Source organism: Oncorhynchus kisutch, linkage group LG3 (genome assembly GCF_002021735.2).
Source record: "Oncorhynchus kisutch isolate 150728-3 linkage group LG3, Okis_V2, whole genome shotgun sequence".
Taxonomy (NCBI): domain Eukaryota; kingdom Metazoa; phylum Chordata; class Actinopteri; order Salmoniformes; family Salmonidae; genus Oncorhynchus; species Oncorhynchus kisutch.
Window position 1 is genome coordinate 54,170,444 of NC_034176.2, and position 17,804 is coordinate 54,188,247.

General features: G+C 41.5%; 1 protein-coding gene across 16 annotated transcripts in view; it reads left to right on the forward strand.

Moving 5' to 3' along the window:
• LOC109884839 (kinesin-like protein KIFC3) overlaps positions 1-17,804 on the forward strand; it is a 71,258-nt gene that overhangs the window by 31,433 nt on the left and 22,021 nt on the right. For 3 of the 16 annotated variants that reach the window (XM_031808232.1, XM_031808234.1, XM_031808264.1), the window contains exon 1: positions 3,338-3,466. The exons of 9 other annotated variants lie outside the window; for them this stretch is intronic. Coding sequence is in view for 1 of the 7 variants with exons in the window: in XM_031808217.1 (XP_031664077.1) it covers positions 14,540-14,647 (108 nt within the window). In the remaining 6 variants the exon portion in view is untranslated. Of the gene's footprint in view, positions 1-3,148; positions 3,467-14,413; positions 14,648-17,804 lie in introns of those variants that run through there. 4 more of the 16 variants (XM_031808252.1, XM_031808230.1, XM_031808245.1 and 1 more) reach the window with 4 other exon arrangements.

Here is a 17,804-nt window from a genome sequence, read left to right on the forward strand (position 1 = left end):
CACATTTCGTATCACGGTAGAAAAAGACAATGGTTGGTTTGACAGTATTTAATGTTTTTGAATAATAAATTATGTATTTTCTTTATGAATAGTGTGTGACCCTAGGGTGGCAACACATACATTCTAAGTGATTTTAAATGGGTCTTTCTCCGTTCTCATTGTTTTATACTGTTCAATTCCACTTCAATCCCCCCCCCCCCCCCCCTCCCCCAAAAGAAATGCGTTTTCATCAATATCTGCATTTTCTGCACTCATTTGAAATCATTTCCACACTGCCATGTAGGTCTGCACGATATAGGCAAACAATCTGATTTGACTTGCGATTTAGAGCAAGAAGCGAGGGCTGCCTCGCTTCTAGCTCTTAGGAAACTTTGCAGGCAAGCATTTTGCTTACACCCGCAATAACATCTGCTAAACACGTATATGTGACCAATAAAATTGAGTTTGTGCTGCATTGATCTTGCAGTGTCTCGTGGTCGAGGAACAACAAACGTGTTCCTTTAGTTACAGGGCAGGGTTAGGTCTGTGTGAAAAGCAGCATGTAGAGAGTTCAAACAGGGATGAAGAAGCAAAGTAAACTGTAAAAATGGCGTATCACCTTTAACAAACCAAACATTCAAATACGTTATAGAAGGTAAAGTAAAAACACAATACTGTGCATCAATACTGGTATATTGTAAAATACTGTATACTGCCCAGACCTACCTTTACCTCACCCCACCCATTCTCTCTCAACCCTAACCCCATTCCTCCTGGTCATAGGGAGGGCCTCTCTGAATCACCCTCCTTTGACATTTGTCCCTGTAAATCCCTAAACAACGCTTTGGTTACACAACTAAGACTTTGAGGGAACGCTAAGGTATTTCAGAGGGAGCATGGTCACTGTGCTGTCCTCTCATGGTCACTCATCTGATGTCCTCTACATTCAACATCTGCCACATGATTAATTAGTAAAGGACAAACTACACCAGGAACTTGATAGTGTTATGATAATAATAATTCCCTGGAGATGTGTTCACGTCTTACCGTTGTGCTCTCGTAGCTCATGAAGCCGGGGTACCTGAGCCAGGGTGTAGTGTGTTTCATCTATAATTTCCTGAGGAACAGTGACTACCCTGAGAACACCTGTGTGTGTCTGCTAGTTTCTCTGTATATGCAGTTGAAGTCGGAAGTTTACATGCACCTTAGCCAAATTACATTTCAACTCAGTTTTTCACAATTCCTGACATTTAATCCTAGTAAAAAATTCCCTGTCTTAGGTCAGTTAGGATCACCACTTTATTCTAAGATTGTGAAATGTCAGAATAATAGTAGAGGGATTTATTTCAGCTTTTATTTCTTTCATCACATTACCAGTGGTACATACACTCAATTAGAATTTGGTAGCATTGCCTTTAAATTGTTTTAACTTGGGTCAAACGTTTCGGGTAGCCTTCCCACAATACGTTGGGTGAATTTTGGCCCATTCCTCCTGTCAGTGGTGGTGTAACTGAGACAGGTTTGTAGGTCTCTTTGCACGCACGCACACACATTTTCACTTCTGCCCACAAATTTTCTATCGGATTGAGATCAGGGCTTTTTGATGGCCACTCCAATACCTTGACTTTGTTATCCTTAAGCCATTTTGCCACAGCTTTGGAAGTGTGCTTGGGGTCATTGTCCATTTGGAAGACCCATTTGCGACCAAGCTTTAACTTCCTGACTGATGTCTTGATGTTGCTTCAATATATCCACATAATTTTCCATCCTCATGATGCAATCTATTTTGTAAAGTGCACCAGTTCCTCCTGCAGAAAAGCACCCCCACAACATGATGCTGCCACCCCCGTGATTCACGGTTAGGATGGGGTTCTTCGGCTTGCAAGCCTCCCCCTTTTTCCTCCAAACATAACGATGGTCATTATGGACAAATAGTTATATTTTTGTTCCATCAGACCGGAGGAAATTTCTCCAAAAATTACGATCTTTGTCCCCATGTGCAGTTGCAAACCGTAGTCTGGCTTTTTTTATGGTGGTTTTGGAGCAGTGGCTTCTTCCTGCTGAGCGGCCTTTCAGGTTATATCGATATAGGACTCTATTTACTGTGGATATAGATACTTTTGCACCTGTTTCCTCCAGCATCTTCACAAGATCCTTTTGCTGTTGTTCTGGGATTGATTTGCACTTTTCACACCAAAGTACGTTCATCTCTCGGAGACAGAACGCTTCTCCTTCCTGAGCGGTATGACGGCTGCGTGGTTCCATGGTGTTTACTTGCGTACTAATGTTTGTACAGATGAACGTGGTACCTTAAGGCGTTTGGAAAATGCTCCCAAGGATGAACCAGACTTGTGGAGGTCTACAATTTTTTATCTGAGGTCTTAGCTGAGTAAAGATGCACTGAGTTTGAAGGTAGGCTTTGAAATACATCCACAGGTACACCTCCAATTGACTCAAATTATGTCAATTAGTCTGTCAGAAGCTTCTAAAGCCATGACATAATTTTCTGGAATTTTCCAAGCAGTTTAAAGGCACAGGCAACTTAGTGTATGTAAACTTCTAACCCACTGGAATTGTGATACTGTGAAATAATCTGTCTGTGAACAATTGTTGGAAAAATGACTTGTGTCATTCTCAAAGTAGATGTCCTAACCGACTTGCCAAAACTACAGTTTGTTAACAAGAAATTTGTGGAGTGGTTGAAAAATGTGTTTTAATGACTCCAACCTAAGTGAATGTAAACTTCCGACTTCAACTGTATACACACACACCAGCCCTTTTCTCAGTTTCCCTCAGTATGAGTAGTCACACAGACCTGGCCAGGACTCCATTACCCAGCAGCCTCTAGTGAGTGGGGAGGGACTCTGGCTGCTAGTGAATTGTCAGTGAAGCAGCTCTCACACCGTGTAATTTACAGCACTACTTGTTTGGGTAAATATACATTTGAGCGGTGGCAGCCATAGGAGACCATATGTTCTTTGTGTGTGCATATTGCAGTATACAATTATGTATACTGTATGGTTTAGGAACAAGTGTATGGCAAGTTATGAGAGCCATTTGCCTTTTAAGTAATAAATGATGTGTGGAGACAGTGTTTCATAAATTCATATTTGCACACACAGTTCTCTGTTACATATTGCAAGCAGGGGGAGGAGAACTCAGAAGAGCCACACTTCATTTGTAGCTAAAATATTTATTCCTCCACTGCAGAGCGAGCAATTAAAAAAAAAATATATATATATATATATATATATATATATATATTTTAAAGGGAGGGAGGGGACTGGAGGGGGAAGAATGAGGGTGGCTCCAATTCTGCTGTTACTAAGGAACAGCGAGAGAGTTTGTGTGTTAGAGAAGGGGGGCTGGCTAGTGACAGTGAGCCGTGGGGGTGTGTTGATTGTTGAGTGTGTGTGTTTCTGCCACGTAAAGATGGTCTCTACAGCGATGCAGGGATGATCAGGACACAGAGACTGCAGGGAGGGAGGTGAGTATCCTACCGATTTAAGGAAAAGGAATGGGGGGGTGAGAAATGGGGAGAGAGAGAGAGAGGAGGGGGACATGTTGAGTGAGGTATGAGAGGTAGCTACTCGGGTTAGATGGAGAGAAATAAAAAGCGATAGAATAACTGCAGGACAAGGAAAGAAAGGGCAGTTAGTGTTTCTCTGTTGTTGACTGATTGTCCCTGTATGGTAGGCTTCTCTCCTTTTCCCGCTGTCTTTGTTAAGGTTTTACCCATACCTAGTAATCCCAGTCTATATGATGTCGTGCTGATGAATTAATCTCAACCGTATTCTGATGCATTGGGTTTTATTCAGATTCATGTCTGTGGTGTGTGTTGGCAGTAAAAACAGCCCTGAACCTCCCCAGAGCTGTGTGATTTTGAGCAGACAGTTTCTGACACTTGACGCATGGTGGCTGAGCTGAGCTACCACTGAATGATTTGACCCAGTTTAGTGGGAGGAGGGGGATGAGCGCGGAAGAGAGAGGGGGGAATTGAACCCTGTAAGTAAGAGTTCTGTGATGTGCTCATTATAACAGGAAGCAGATTCCTTCTGTCAGACTCCTGCCCTCGCTCTGTCTGGCACGGTGTGTCTATCCTGCCTGGCACGCTGTGTCTATACTGTCAGCCTGAGACCGAAAGGATAGACGATCTCCTTGTCCACCAACAGCATTTTAGCTACAGACTGTTATGTGCTAGCTATCTAGTTTGTTTTATAAATGTGCAATGAACATAAAAAATACTCATTTATATAAGGAATTGGCAACTCGTTCTCAATCTAAGAAACGGGCATCTTCTTATCCAGGTAGGCCACTTGATTTCAACATCTAAACATAGTGAACAGGCTATGTTGTTCAAACAGTTGGAGACGGACAGGAGGGTGTATTCATAGCAGTTCAACTGCTCTACCTTGTTAGCAAGCAAATAGATTAGCTGGCTACTCACAAGCATGTGGGCTTGTGCTTGAGAGAGAGTTTTTGGGTGGATATTCCTTTAACATACAGTAGGTCTCAAACTATCTATTGGTATGCATTTCACTAGTCCATTTTTGAAATAGTCCCAAAATGTTTGGCATGTCAGAAATCAAGTTTTCAAGACTACAGCCAATACGATGCAGTTTCTTGAAAACTTGATTGCTGACATACAAAACATTTTGTGACTAATGAAATAAATACCAAAAGATAGTTTTTGGGTGGGGTTTTCCTTAAATTTTCTATAGTGCCTGCTATTTTTTGTTGTGAATATTGTTCTGGAGGCAGCTCTTGCAGAGTGGTCACTAGCTGGCACTGCCACAAAGTCATAAAATCTGATTTTTAACCTAACCTTAACCCTAACCACACTGCCAACCCTAATGCCTAACTCTAACCTTAAACTAAAGGGATACTTTTGGAATTTGGCAATGAAGCCCTTTATCTACTTCCCCAGAGTCAGATGAACCAATGGATGCCATTTTTATGCTGTACCTCTAAGTACAATTTGAAGGAAGTTGCTAACTAGTGTTAGCGCATTTGCTAGCTAGTGTTAACGCAATGACTGGACGTCTATGGGTAACTGCTAGGATGCTAGTAAATACCGTAGACTTCTAGTCATTGCTAATTCTAGTTAGCAATGGCTTACAAAATTACCTCCAACTTCCTTCATACTGGATCCAGAGACGTACAAATGGTATCCATGAGTTATTCTGACTCGTAGGAAGTAGATAAAGGGTTTCATTGCCAAAATCCCAAAATATCCCTTTAAGATTGTTTAAAATGCAGCGTATTGACCTTGTCACTCATATATCTATATATGTTCTAATCTGCGTGATATGTATGTGTGTGTTGAATCCATGTTTCGGGCTACAGAGACCAAAGCTATGTGCGTCCTTCTGCTACGACAACAGGGAGCGGACCATAGAATGAAAGACACCAGGCACAGTAAACATTGAATGAAATGCAGTCAAAATATTGCAATTAAATAAAGACCGTTCATGGCAAAAAAAAATTGGAAAAGAGAAAGTCGACCAGCAAGCCCCTTTTCTCAGTCTCATCGTGTGACGAGGACTTTCAGTGTAACACAGCTACAGATCCATGCCCTGTCTGAGCAGGCTCTACCTGGGAACTATAAAGCCGGTTATTGGAACATTACTGACCAAGGGGTAAGGATTTTAATTATGAAGTTTGAGTTTTAATAACATCAAAACACGTTTTTTTTTTTTACTCGCTGTCCTCTAAGGGGGGCTTTAACAGACGAATGTATGAGGACTGAGGTATAGTACTCCCAGGCTTTGTATCACTAACAAAGAGCTCTTTAATTTACCAGCCTATAACATACATTATTTAAAACAGACAGGGCTGTAGGGACTAGGATGTCTCTGACAGGACAGTTCCAACAGACAATGACACACATGCACAAGCTTCCTGTGGTCAGGCAGTCTGTCACTGTCTAGCTCCTACTGTACAGTCAGATGGCCTGAAGCCCCCCTTGAAGAAGGGCTTGTTGATATGGCCTAAAAATCATCAATTAAAAAAAAAAATGCCAATTCACTATATGTGTGTGTGTGTGTGTATATATATATATATATATATATATATATATATATATATATAGATATATATAGATATATATAGATATATATAGATATATATAGATAGATATATATAGATATATATATATATATATATATATATAGATATATATAGATATATATATATATATATAGATATGTATGTATGTGTGTGTGTGTGTTTATGTTTGAAGCCTGAAATGTGGCAAAAGGTTGCAAAGTTCAAGGGGGCCGAATACTTTCGCAAGGCTGTGTGTGTGTATATACACACACACACATACATACATACATACATACATACATAAATATACACACACACACACACACAGTGCCTTGCGAAAGTATTCGGCCCCCTTGAACTTTGCAACCTTTTGCCACATTTCAGGCTTCAAACATAAAGATATAAAACTGTGGGACACAATCAACAACAAGTGGGACACAATCATGAAGTGGAACGACATTTATTGGATATTTCAAACTTTTTTAACAAATCAAAAACTGAAAAATTGGGCGTGCAAAATTATTCAGCCCCTTTACTTTCAGTGCAGCAAACTCTCTCCAGAAGTTCAGTGAGGATCTCTGAATGATCCAATGTTGACCTAAATGACTAATGATGATAAATACAATCCACCTGTGTGTAATCAAGTCTCCGTATAAATGCACCTGCACTGTGATAGTCTCAGAGGTCCGTTAAAAGCGCAGAGAGCATCATGAAGAACAAGGAACACACCAGGCAGGTCCGAGATACTGTTGTGAAGAAGTTTAAAGCTTTAAACATCCCAAGGAGCACTGTGCAAGCGATAATATTGAAATGGAAGGAGTATCAGACCACTACAAATGTACCAAGACCTGGCCGTCCCTCTAAACTTTCAGCTCATACAAGGAGAAGACTGATCAGAGATGCAGCCAAGAGGCCCATGATCACTCTGGATGAACTGCAGAGATCTACAACTGAGGTGGGAGACTCTGTCCATAGGACAACAATCAGTCGTATATTGCACAAATCTGGCCTTTATGGAAGAGTGGCAAGAAGAAAGCCATTTCTTAAAGATATCCATAAAAAGTGTTGTTTAAAATTTGCCACAAGCCACCTGGGAGACACACCAAACATGTGGAAGAAGGTGCTCTGGTCAGATGAAACCAAAATTGAACTTTTTGGCAACAATGCAAAACGTTATGTTTGGCGTAAAAGCAACACAGCTCATCACCCTGAACACCATCCCCACTGTCAAACATGGTGGTGGCAGCATCATGGTTTGGGCCTGCTTTTCTTCAGCAGGGACAGGGAAGATGGTTAAAATTGATGGGAAGATGGATGGAGCCAAATACAGGACCATTCTGGAAGAAAACCTGATGGAGTCTGCAAAAGACCTGAGACTGGGATGGAGATTTGTCTTCCAACAAGAAAATGATCCAAAACATAAAGCAAAATCTACAATGGAATGGTTCAAAAATAAACATATCCAGGTGTTAGAATGGCCAAGTCAAAGTCCAGACCTGAATCCAATCGAGAATCTGTGGAAAGAACTGAAAACTGCTGTTCACAAATGCTCTCCATCCAACCTCACTGAGCTCGAGCTGTTTTGTCAGTCTCTCGATGTGCAAAACTGATAGAGACATACCCCAAGCGACTTACAGCTGTAATCGCAGCAAAAGGTGGCGCTACAAAGTATTAACTTAAGGGGGCTGAATAATTTTGCACGTCCAATTTTTCTGTTTTTGATTTGTTAAAGTTTGAAATGTCCAATAAATGTCGTTCCACTTCATGATTGTGTCCCACTTGTTGTTGATTCTTCACAAAAAAATACAGTTTTATATCTTTGTTTGAAGCCTGAAATGTGGCAAAAGGTCGCAAAGTTCAAGGGGGCCAAATACTTTCGCAAGGCACACACAAACACACACACACACAGTGGGGCAAAAAGTATTTAGTCAGCCACCAATTGTGCAAGTTCTCCCACTTAAAAAGATGAGGCCTGTAATTTTCATCATAGGTACACTTCAACTATGACAGACAAAATGAGAAAAAAATCCAGAAAATCACATTGTAGGATTTTTTAATGAATTTATTTGCAAATTATGGTGGAAAATTTCTGCAAAGGGACCAGGACGACTGATCCGTGTAAAGGAAGGAAAGAATGAATGGGGCCATGTATCGTGAGATTTTGAGTGAAAACCTTCTTCCATCAGCAAGGGCATTGAAGATGAAACGTGTCTTTCAGCATGGCAATGATCCCAAACACACCGCCCGGGCAACGGAGGAGTGGCTTCGTAAGAAGCATTTCAAGGTCCTGGAGTGGCCTAGCCAGTCTCCAGATCTCAACCCCATAGAAAATCTTTGGAGGGAGTTGAAAGTCCGTGTTGCCCAGCAACAGCCCCAAAACATGTCAGCAGTTCCTGCAAGAGGAAGGCATTGACTCTATGGACTGGCCCGCCCGTTCCCCAGACCTGAATCCAATTGAGCACATCTGGGACATGTCTCGCTCCATCCACCAACGCCACGTTGCACCACAGACTGTCCAGGAGTTGGCGGATGCTTTTGTCCAGGTCTGGGAGGAGATCCCTCAGGAGACCATCCGCCACCTCATCAGGAGCATGCCCAGGTGTTGTAGGGAGGTCATGCAGGCACGTGGAGGCCGCACACACTACTGAGCCTCATTTTGACTGGTTTTAAGGACATTAACATCAAAGTTGGATCAGCCTGTAGTGTGGTTTTCCACTTTTAATTTTGAGTGTGACTCCAAATCCAGACCTCCATGAGTTGATAAATTTGATTTCAATTGATAATTTGTGTGATTTTTGTCAGCACATTCAACTATGTAAAGAAAAAAGTATTACATAAGAATATTTCATTCATTCAGATCTAGGATGTGTTATTTTAGTGTTCCCTTTATTTTTTTGAGCAGTGTGTGTGTGTGTATATTTATAGATATATAGATAGATAATTATATTATAATATGTATATTATAATATATAAATGAATGAATAAACTCAGCAAAAGAATAATGGTCCTCTCAATGTCAACTGCATTTATTTTCAGCGAACTTAACATGTGTAAATATTTGTACCAACATAAGATTCAACAACTGAGACATAAACTGAACAAGTTCCACAGACATGTGTCTAACAGAAATGTGTCGAAATTAGAGGTTGACCGATTATGATTTTTCAACGTCGATACCGATACCAATTATTGGGGGACCAAAAAACGATACCAATTAATCTTCCGATTTAAAATATAAAAAATACAAAAATTGTAATAATGACAATTACAACAATACTGAATGAACACTTATTTTAACTTGATATAATACATTTAGCCTCAAATAAATAATGAAACTTGTTCAATTTGGTTTAAATAATGCAAAAAAACGAAGTGTTGGAGAAGAAAGTGAAAGTGCAATATGTGCCATGTTAAAAAGCTAACGGTTAAGTTCCTTGATCAGAACATGAGAATATATGAAAGCTGGTTGTTCCTTTTAACATGAGTCTTCAATATTCCCAGGTAAGAAGTTTTAGGTTGAGGTTATTATTGGAATTATTGGACTATTTCTCTCTCTATACCATTTGTATTTCATATACCTTTTGACTATTGGATGTTCTTATAGGCACTTAGTATTGCCAGTGTAACAGTATAGCTTCCGTCCCTCTCCTCAACCCTAGGAACACATCGACAACAGCCACCTTCGAAGCATCGTTACCCATCGCTCCACAAAAGCCGCAGCCCTTTCAGAGCAAGGGGAACAACTACTCCAAGTCTCAGAGCGAGTGATGTTTGAAACGCTATTAGCTTGTACCCCACTAACTAGCTAGCCATTTCACATTGGTTACACCAGCCTAATCTCGGGAGTTGATAGGCTTCAAGTAAACAGCTCAATGCTTGAAGCACAGCGAAGAGCTGCTGGCAAATGCACGAAAGTGCTGTTTGTATGAATGCTTACGAGCCTGCTGCTGCCTACCATCGCTCAGTCAGACTGCTCTATCAAATATCAAATCATAGACTTATTTATAACATAAAAGCACACAGAAATATGAGCCTTTGGTAATTTAATATGGTCAAATCCGGAAACTGTCATTTCGAAAACAAAACGTTTATTCTTTCAGTGACATACGTAACCGTTCCGTATTTTATCTAACGGATGGCATCCCTAAGTACATATTGCTGTTACATTGTACAACCTTCAATGTTAAGTCATAATTATGTACAATTCTGGAAAATTAATTACGGTCTTTGTTAGGAATAAATGGACTTCACACAGTTTGCAACGAGCCAGGCGGCCCAAACTGTTGCATATACCCTGACTGCTTGCACGGAATGCAAGAGAAGTGACACAATTTCCCTAGTTATAAGAAATTCATGTTAGCAGGCAATATTAACTAAATATGCAGGTTTAAAAATATATACTTGTGTATTGATTTTAAAGAAAGGCATTGATGTTTATGGTTAGGTACACATTGGTGCAACGACAGAGTTTTTTTTCATGAATGCGCTTGTTAAATCATCACCCGTTTAGCGAAGTAGGCTGTGATTCGATGAGAAATGAACAGGCACCGCATCGAATATATGCAACGCAGGACACGCTAGATAAACTAGTAATATCATCAACCATGTGTAGTTAACTAGTGATTTATGTTAAGTTTAATAGTTTTTTATAAGATAAGTTTAATGCTAGCTAGCAACTTACCTTTGACTTCTTGCTGCCCTCGCGTAACAGGTAGTCTGCCTGCCATGCAGGCTCCTCATGGAGTGCAATGTAAGGCAGGTGGTTAGACGATGGACAAGTAACCCGAAGTTTGCAAAAACGAATCCCCGAGCTGACAAGGTAAACATCTGTCGTTCTGCCCCTGAACAAGGCAGTTAATTTAACAAGCATGGGAAACCGTGTTTAAACACTCTGTGAAGTTAATTCATAAAAATCCAAATATCTTAAAGACAGGGTCCTAAAAAAAGAATGTTTATTTGTTGAAGTCGGAAGTTTACATACACTTAGGTTGGAGTCATTAAAACTCGTTTTTCAACCACTCCACAAATTACTTGTTAACAAGCTATAGTTTTGGCAAGTCGGTTAGGACATCTACTTTGTGTATGACAGAAGTGATTTTTCAAACAATTGTTTACAGATTATTTCTCTTATTTCACTGTATCACAATTCCAGTGGGTCAGAAGTTTACATGCACTAAGTTGACTGTGACTTTTTAACAGCTTGGAAAATTCCAGGAAATTATGTCATGGCTTTAGAAGCTTCTGATAGGCTAATTGACGTCATTTGAGTCAATTGGAGGTGTACCTGTGGATATATTTCAAGGCCTACCTTCAAACTCAGTGCCTCTTTGCTTGACATCATGGGAAAATCAAAAGAAATCAGCAAAAAAAATTGTTGACCTCCACAAGTCTGGTTCATCCTTGGGAGCAATTTCCAAATGCCTGAAGGCACTACGTTCATCTGTACAAACAATAGTACGCAAGTATAAACACCATGGGACCAGGCAGCTGTCATACCGCTCAGGAAGGAGATGCATTCAGTCTCCTAGAGATTAATGTACTTTGGTGCGAAAAGTGCAAATCAATCCCAGAACAACAGCAAATGACCTTGAGAAGATGCTGGAGGAAACAGGTGCAAAAGTATCTATATCCACAGTAAAACAAGTCCTATATCAACAAACTGAATGGCCACTCAGCAAGGAAGAAGCCACTGCTCCAAAACCACCATAAAAAAGCCATATTATGGTTTGCAACTGCACATAGGAACAAAGATCATACTTTTGGAGAAATTTCCTCCGGTCTGATGGAACAAAAATAGAACTGATTGGCCATAATGACCATCGTTATGTTTGGAGGGAAAAGGGGTAGGCTTGCAAGCCGAATAACACCATCTCAACCGTGAAGCACGGTGAAGCACATGATGGCATCATCATGTTGTGGGGGTGCTTTGCTGCAGGTGGGACTGGTGCACTTCACAAAATAGATGTTGAAGCAACATCTCAAGACAACAGTCAGAAAGTTGAAGCTTGGTCGCAAATGGGTCTTCCAAATGGACAATGACCCCAAGCATACTTCCAAAGTTGTGGCAAAATGGATTAAGGAGAACAAAGTGAAGGTATTGGAGTGGCCATCACAAAGACCTGACCTCAATCCTACAGAAAATGTGTGGGCAGAACTGAAAAAGCATATGCGAACAAGGAGGACGACAAACCTGACTCAGTTACACCAGCTCTGTCGGGCGAATTTTGGCCCATTCCTCCTAACTGGGAATTTTGTGGGAAGCTTGTGGAAGGCTACCCAAAACGTTTGACCCAAGTTTAAATCATGTAAAAGCAATGCTACCAAATACTAATTGAGTGTATGTTAACTTCTGACCCACTGGGAATGTGATGAAAGAAATAAAAGCTTAAATAAATCCCGCTCTACTATTATTCTGACATTTCACAATCTTAAAATAAAGTGGTGATCCTAACTGACCTAAGACAGGGAATTTTTCTAGGATTAAATGTCAGGAATTCTGAAAAACTGAGTTGAAATGTATTTGGCTAAGGTGTAATGTAAACATACGACTTCAACTGTATATACAGAGAAACTAGAGGACACACACAGGTGTTCTCAGGGTAGTCACTGTTCCTCAGGGAATTATAGATGAAACACACTACCTCCTGGCTCGGGTACCCCGGCTTCATGAGCCACGAGAGCACATGAAGCTATATATATATATATATATATATATTTATTTTATATATAGCTGAGTCTTAACAGGGACAACTGGAACTGGGTTAATGAGATTCACATACTGTGGAGAGGAAGAGAGTAGGGAGGAATACTCAGAGGATACACTCAAATGGAAGGAGAGCGATAAGAGGGATGAAAATACTTGAGGGAGGGATATACAAACAGTAAGAGAGAGAGGCAGGGGGATGGGGGGAGTCACATCTTATCCTCTCTGCTTTATGTTAAGCCCTTCCTCTGTGCTGTCATCAACTATTAGAATGCTCTGCTTTGGCAGGGTGAAGCTAAACACTAGTTAAAGTAGGAGGGAGAGTACTTGGGGGGGGGGGGGGGGGGGTGCGCAACATTAGCTCCTCACAGCTAGTCTCCTCACAGTAGTCTCCCACACAATCACATTGATATCACCCACTGTACCAGAGCTAAATAGTTTTTTGCAATATTCCTGGTGCATAGAGGGGACAGGTGATACTATAGAAGGCAGAGTGCCGACAGGAGTGTGTAACCTTACCCTACACACCATGCCTTGTGCTCAAAGAACCATGGAGAGCGTGGTAACCTAGAAACCTGTCAGGGGTGTGTATGTTTCTGTGAGGACAATACCTTGGAAGCAGTAAATAACCAGATAAGCTGTATGACTTTACTCTTTTTTTTTTTTTTGTGCTCATAACACCCTCTATGGGGCTGGCAGAGAACTGCATTTACCACAAAGGCATCCACAACTCTATACTGTATCACAAGCTCAGTGTAAAAGTTGCCTTTAACCACAGATCTACACAAACATGACCTTGCCTCTACCGACTCCTTTTCTACTACCTAGGAAAAGCCACGGGGTGCCTGATCTCACTGGAACATTGTAATAATGAGACTGCTTTTAATTTTTCTGGCACAACCGTCTTAGGCTCTAACAGCTGTGAATTCAGAGTGTAGAAAGAGAGGAAATGAGGTGATAGAGGGAGGGAAGGAAGCAGAGATCAAAAGGCCACCCACCTTTCTCCTGCAGTCAAAGAGGGAGAAACAGCGGGTTGGGGTGGACAAGGGGAGACAAGTGAGGACGAAATCCCTAAAGTAAACACAGCAGTCTCCCCGGAGAGTATGTGACAGCAGTTTTGGATTCCCGCCTAATACTAAAAGCTAGGATTTGAAGATAGGTCCCTGTTGATAGATCTGATCCGAGATCTGTGGTTAGGGACACCTTGATCCTTCGCCTAATACTAAAAGCTAGGATTTGAAGATAGGTCCCTGTTGATAGATCTGATCCGAGATCTGTGGTTAGGGATACCTTGATCCTTCTTCTCAGAAAGATGAGGTGTTTATGAAGGAGGCCATCTGTTGTGGGGTTTAAAGGATTATGGGTAAATAAGTGGATAAGGTAGATGTTGCCTCTTACCACTGGTCCAGGGTCAGGTATTATTTAATCAGCCTAATGGTTAAGGTTAGGTTGGGGTGTTAAATAACCCGATCTTAGATCTGTGATTAATGGCAACGTCCATTCTGCGTTTCCTGTGTATTTGTGGGTGGGACCTAACCCTGTACATACCGCTAGTAAACTATGGCCTGTCACTACGGATACCGACGTCTTTCTATGGATGCCAAGCGTGTGGTCAGGTTGTAGAGTGAGGATGTTTTGATGGCCGCCAGGCCTGGGGAAGGGACTGCAGGTGTGTTCAAGTTGAATTATTTCATTCAGAGTTATTTGGAATACATAGGCGTGTGTAAGAGTGGTCACATGGTAGAGTGTGTGTTGTTCAGGCTGTAGAAGGAGGGTGGCTGCCACAAGTCTGGCTAAGGGGCAAGCAGGATGATTGGCTGGATGGGATCTCTGATCAACAAACGCTGGCTGGACCGAGATCGAGACAAAGACCACTACTCCACACAGGACCGGATTCCCTCCGGAGTCGCACACAGGGTACGGTTTCATTCAGGGACACAGGATTGGTTCTTAGATTATGTATAGACTGAGGGTGAAGTCTGATATACACACTCTATGGGAGGGTAGATGGAGGCCCAGAGTATGGTCCAGTTAATTTGGTGCATCTCCATAGTCTGACCTGAAGACAGGTGACAACTCAATGACCGGTCACAGCAACTCCATACAATTAGGCATTTGCTTTTAGCTGTCCAGTTTCATCACATCAGTGTACATGAAGGAAATAAGATGAGGAAAGGAAGACCCATTTTGCTTGAGATCCATCCATGGGCTCTGGATCCCGGATAGACCCTGAATGGACCGAACTTAGTATAGTACTGTAGCACTTTGTTGAAGAGCTCTGAGGACCTTTTTACAGTAAACCACTGTTCTGGATATTCTGCTGTAGGAAACAGTAAAACATACAGAACATTGATGAACACACACACACTTGCTGAATACAGTTCCTTGTGTTCTATGTGGCCAGTACTTTGGGGAACTTCCCGCTGTGAGAGATTAGCCTAGCTAATACAGCAGCACTGGACTGGACCTGCTGACCCACCATGTCTCCGACAGAACAGTCAACTCTGGGTCACGGTCAGTACAACCACATACACACAAGGGTTGAACCAGACTGACCACACGATCAGTGGTCACATTCACTCACACAATCATGGGACTCGCCAAACACACAGGTGTGAGTTTTGACGTTTCTGCCCGGTTCTTTGTGCAGGCATTGCTATATTTGCACACTGGGTGCATTCACATGTTTTGTATCCCACTCTGTAATGTGTAGCTATTGAATAGAGTTGAGTAATGAATTGAGGTGGCGTGTGTGGTGCAGAGTTTTATGTATACCGTAGTTGAATAGTATTGTATTGCTGTGTGTGTGTGTGGTGATGTAGTACAACATGAAAGTGTGTGTGTCTGTCTTGACCCTTACTCTTCCACTGATTCTGTTAATATCAGGGCAGTCTGTGTGGGGCTGTGAACTGTAAACTGCTTATCACTGTCGGTATAATCTGATTGGTCAGTATTGACCAGTTTGCGGTCAGTCCTGTGTAGTCTGATTGGCTTGACCCTTGTGCCCCGGCTCAGACCAGGGAGAGTCTGGAAAGCAGTGGGATGACTGAATAGGATAAAGTTCTGGCCCATTTGGGACGGGTGGTGATGGAGCCACCAGAATGGCCTGACAAAGGTTAAATAAAAAATATACAGGCATTTCATTAAGACTAATGTCCCGATGTCATTACCACATACAGTACATACCTCAATGTGCTACTTAACCTCCAACTGTCCAGGGCCCAGTTTCCCGGAGTTTTTTAAATGTTATTTTTTATTAATAATTCATCTTTCCTACAACATCCGAAGATGTAACATGAGTTTCCCAAAACACCACGCAGAGAGAACGGTCTCTAAGTGCGTTGCTGGAGCATGTGTCGGTACTGATAGGATCAGTGGCGGATTTAGGTATAGGCGACATGGGTGGCATCTTGCCGGGGGCAGCACGGGGCGCCAGCACAAACCCCCACAAAAATCGGAATGGTGACATTTGCATGATCGGTTTTCTATCGCTCATTTGCACGGCACATCAGTGATATTTCACTGTGGGTCAATTAACATTGTCGGAGTGGGCGTCCTGATTCTAGTTTGTTAGCTGGAAATGTCTCCCACTCAGAAGTACGAGATGGGGAGAGGGGCAGGGGTAGGTTGACCTCAGGTCTCTCCACTGGAAGCCCGAGGTAAGGGGAGCGGGTGAATCTATCAAATAGCGCACCTCTAACTTTGTATCGCATCTAACGACACTCTTAGCTTTTCTACGAGTGGTCTGCCTGAGGCAGGCGTTTAGATTACGATTATTTTCAAGTGCAACATTAATAACGATAGTTTTGGGAAACAGCTCAGAGATTTAACGATGCTCCTACGAAGATTCTAACGATGAATTTAGCCAACCAGGACCAAGTTTTCCAAGCATCATAAGGCTAAGTTCATCGTTACAGCCTTCATAGGAGCATCGTTAAATCTGTGCTATTTCTCAAAACAATTGTTTCTAAAGTTTATTTACCGACTGCCTCAGCCCACTCGTAGAACAGATAAAACATTGTTGGATGCTTTTATTTAATTTTTTTGCCCTTCGGTGTCACTTTGGGATGCTGGCCCATGTGACGCCGATGCTTCCCACTTCCAAGTTTGCTGGATGACCTTTGGGTGGTGAATCGTTCTTGATACACACGGGAAACTGTTGCGTGTGGAAAAACCTAGCAGCGTGCGCCTGGCTAGTTAAATAAAGGTTACATGTATATAATTAAATGTAAAGAGCTTTCCACACCTGGATTGTACAACATTTTCCCATTTTTCTTTCAATTATTTAAACTGTCAAATTGGTTGTTGATAATTGCTATACAACCACTTTAAGGTCTTGCCATAGATTTTCAGCTAGATTTAAGTCAGAACTGCAACTCGGTCACTTGGGAACATTCACTGCCATCTTGGTAAGCAACTCCAGTGTAGATTTGGCCTTCTGTTATAGGTTATTGTCCTGCTGAAAGGGGAATTCATCTCGTTGTCTGGTAGAAAGCTGACTGAACCAGGTTTTCCTCTAGGATTTTGCCTTTGCTTAGCTCCATTCCATTTATTTTATATCCTGAAAAACTCTATAGTCCTTAACGGTTACAGGCATACCATAACATGATGCAGCCACCACTATGCTTCTAAATATGGAGAGTAATACTCTGTAATGTGTTGTATGCTTGGGGCAAATTTCAATAACGCCTTGTATTCCGGACAAAAAGTGAATTGCTTTGCCACATTTTTTGCAGTTTTACTTTAGTGCCTTGTTGTAGACTTGATGCATGTTCTGTACTTTACTATTTATATTTTTGACAACGTTTACTTCACTACATTCCTAAAGAAAATAATGTACCTTTTTACTCCATTTTCCCTGACACCCAAAATAACTTGTTACATTTTGAATGCTTAGCAGAACAGGAAATGGTCCAATTCATACACCAAATGGTCCAATACCCTGGTCATCTCTTCTGATCTGGCAGACTCACTAAACACACATGCCTCATTTGTAAATGATGTCTGAGTGTTAGTGTGTTCCTGGCTTTCCTTAAAAAAAAATTAGAAAAGTGTGCCGTCTAGTTTGCTTAAT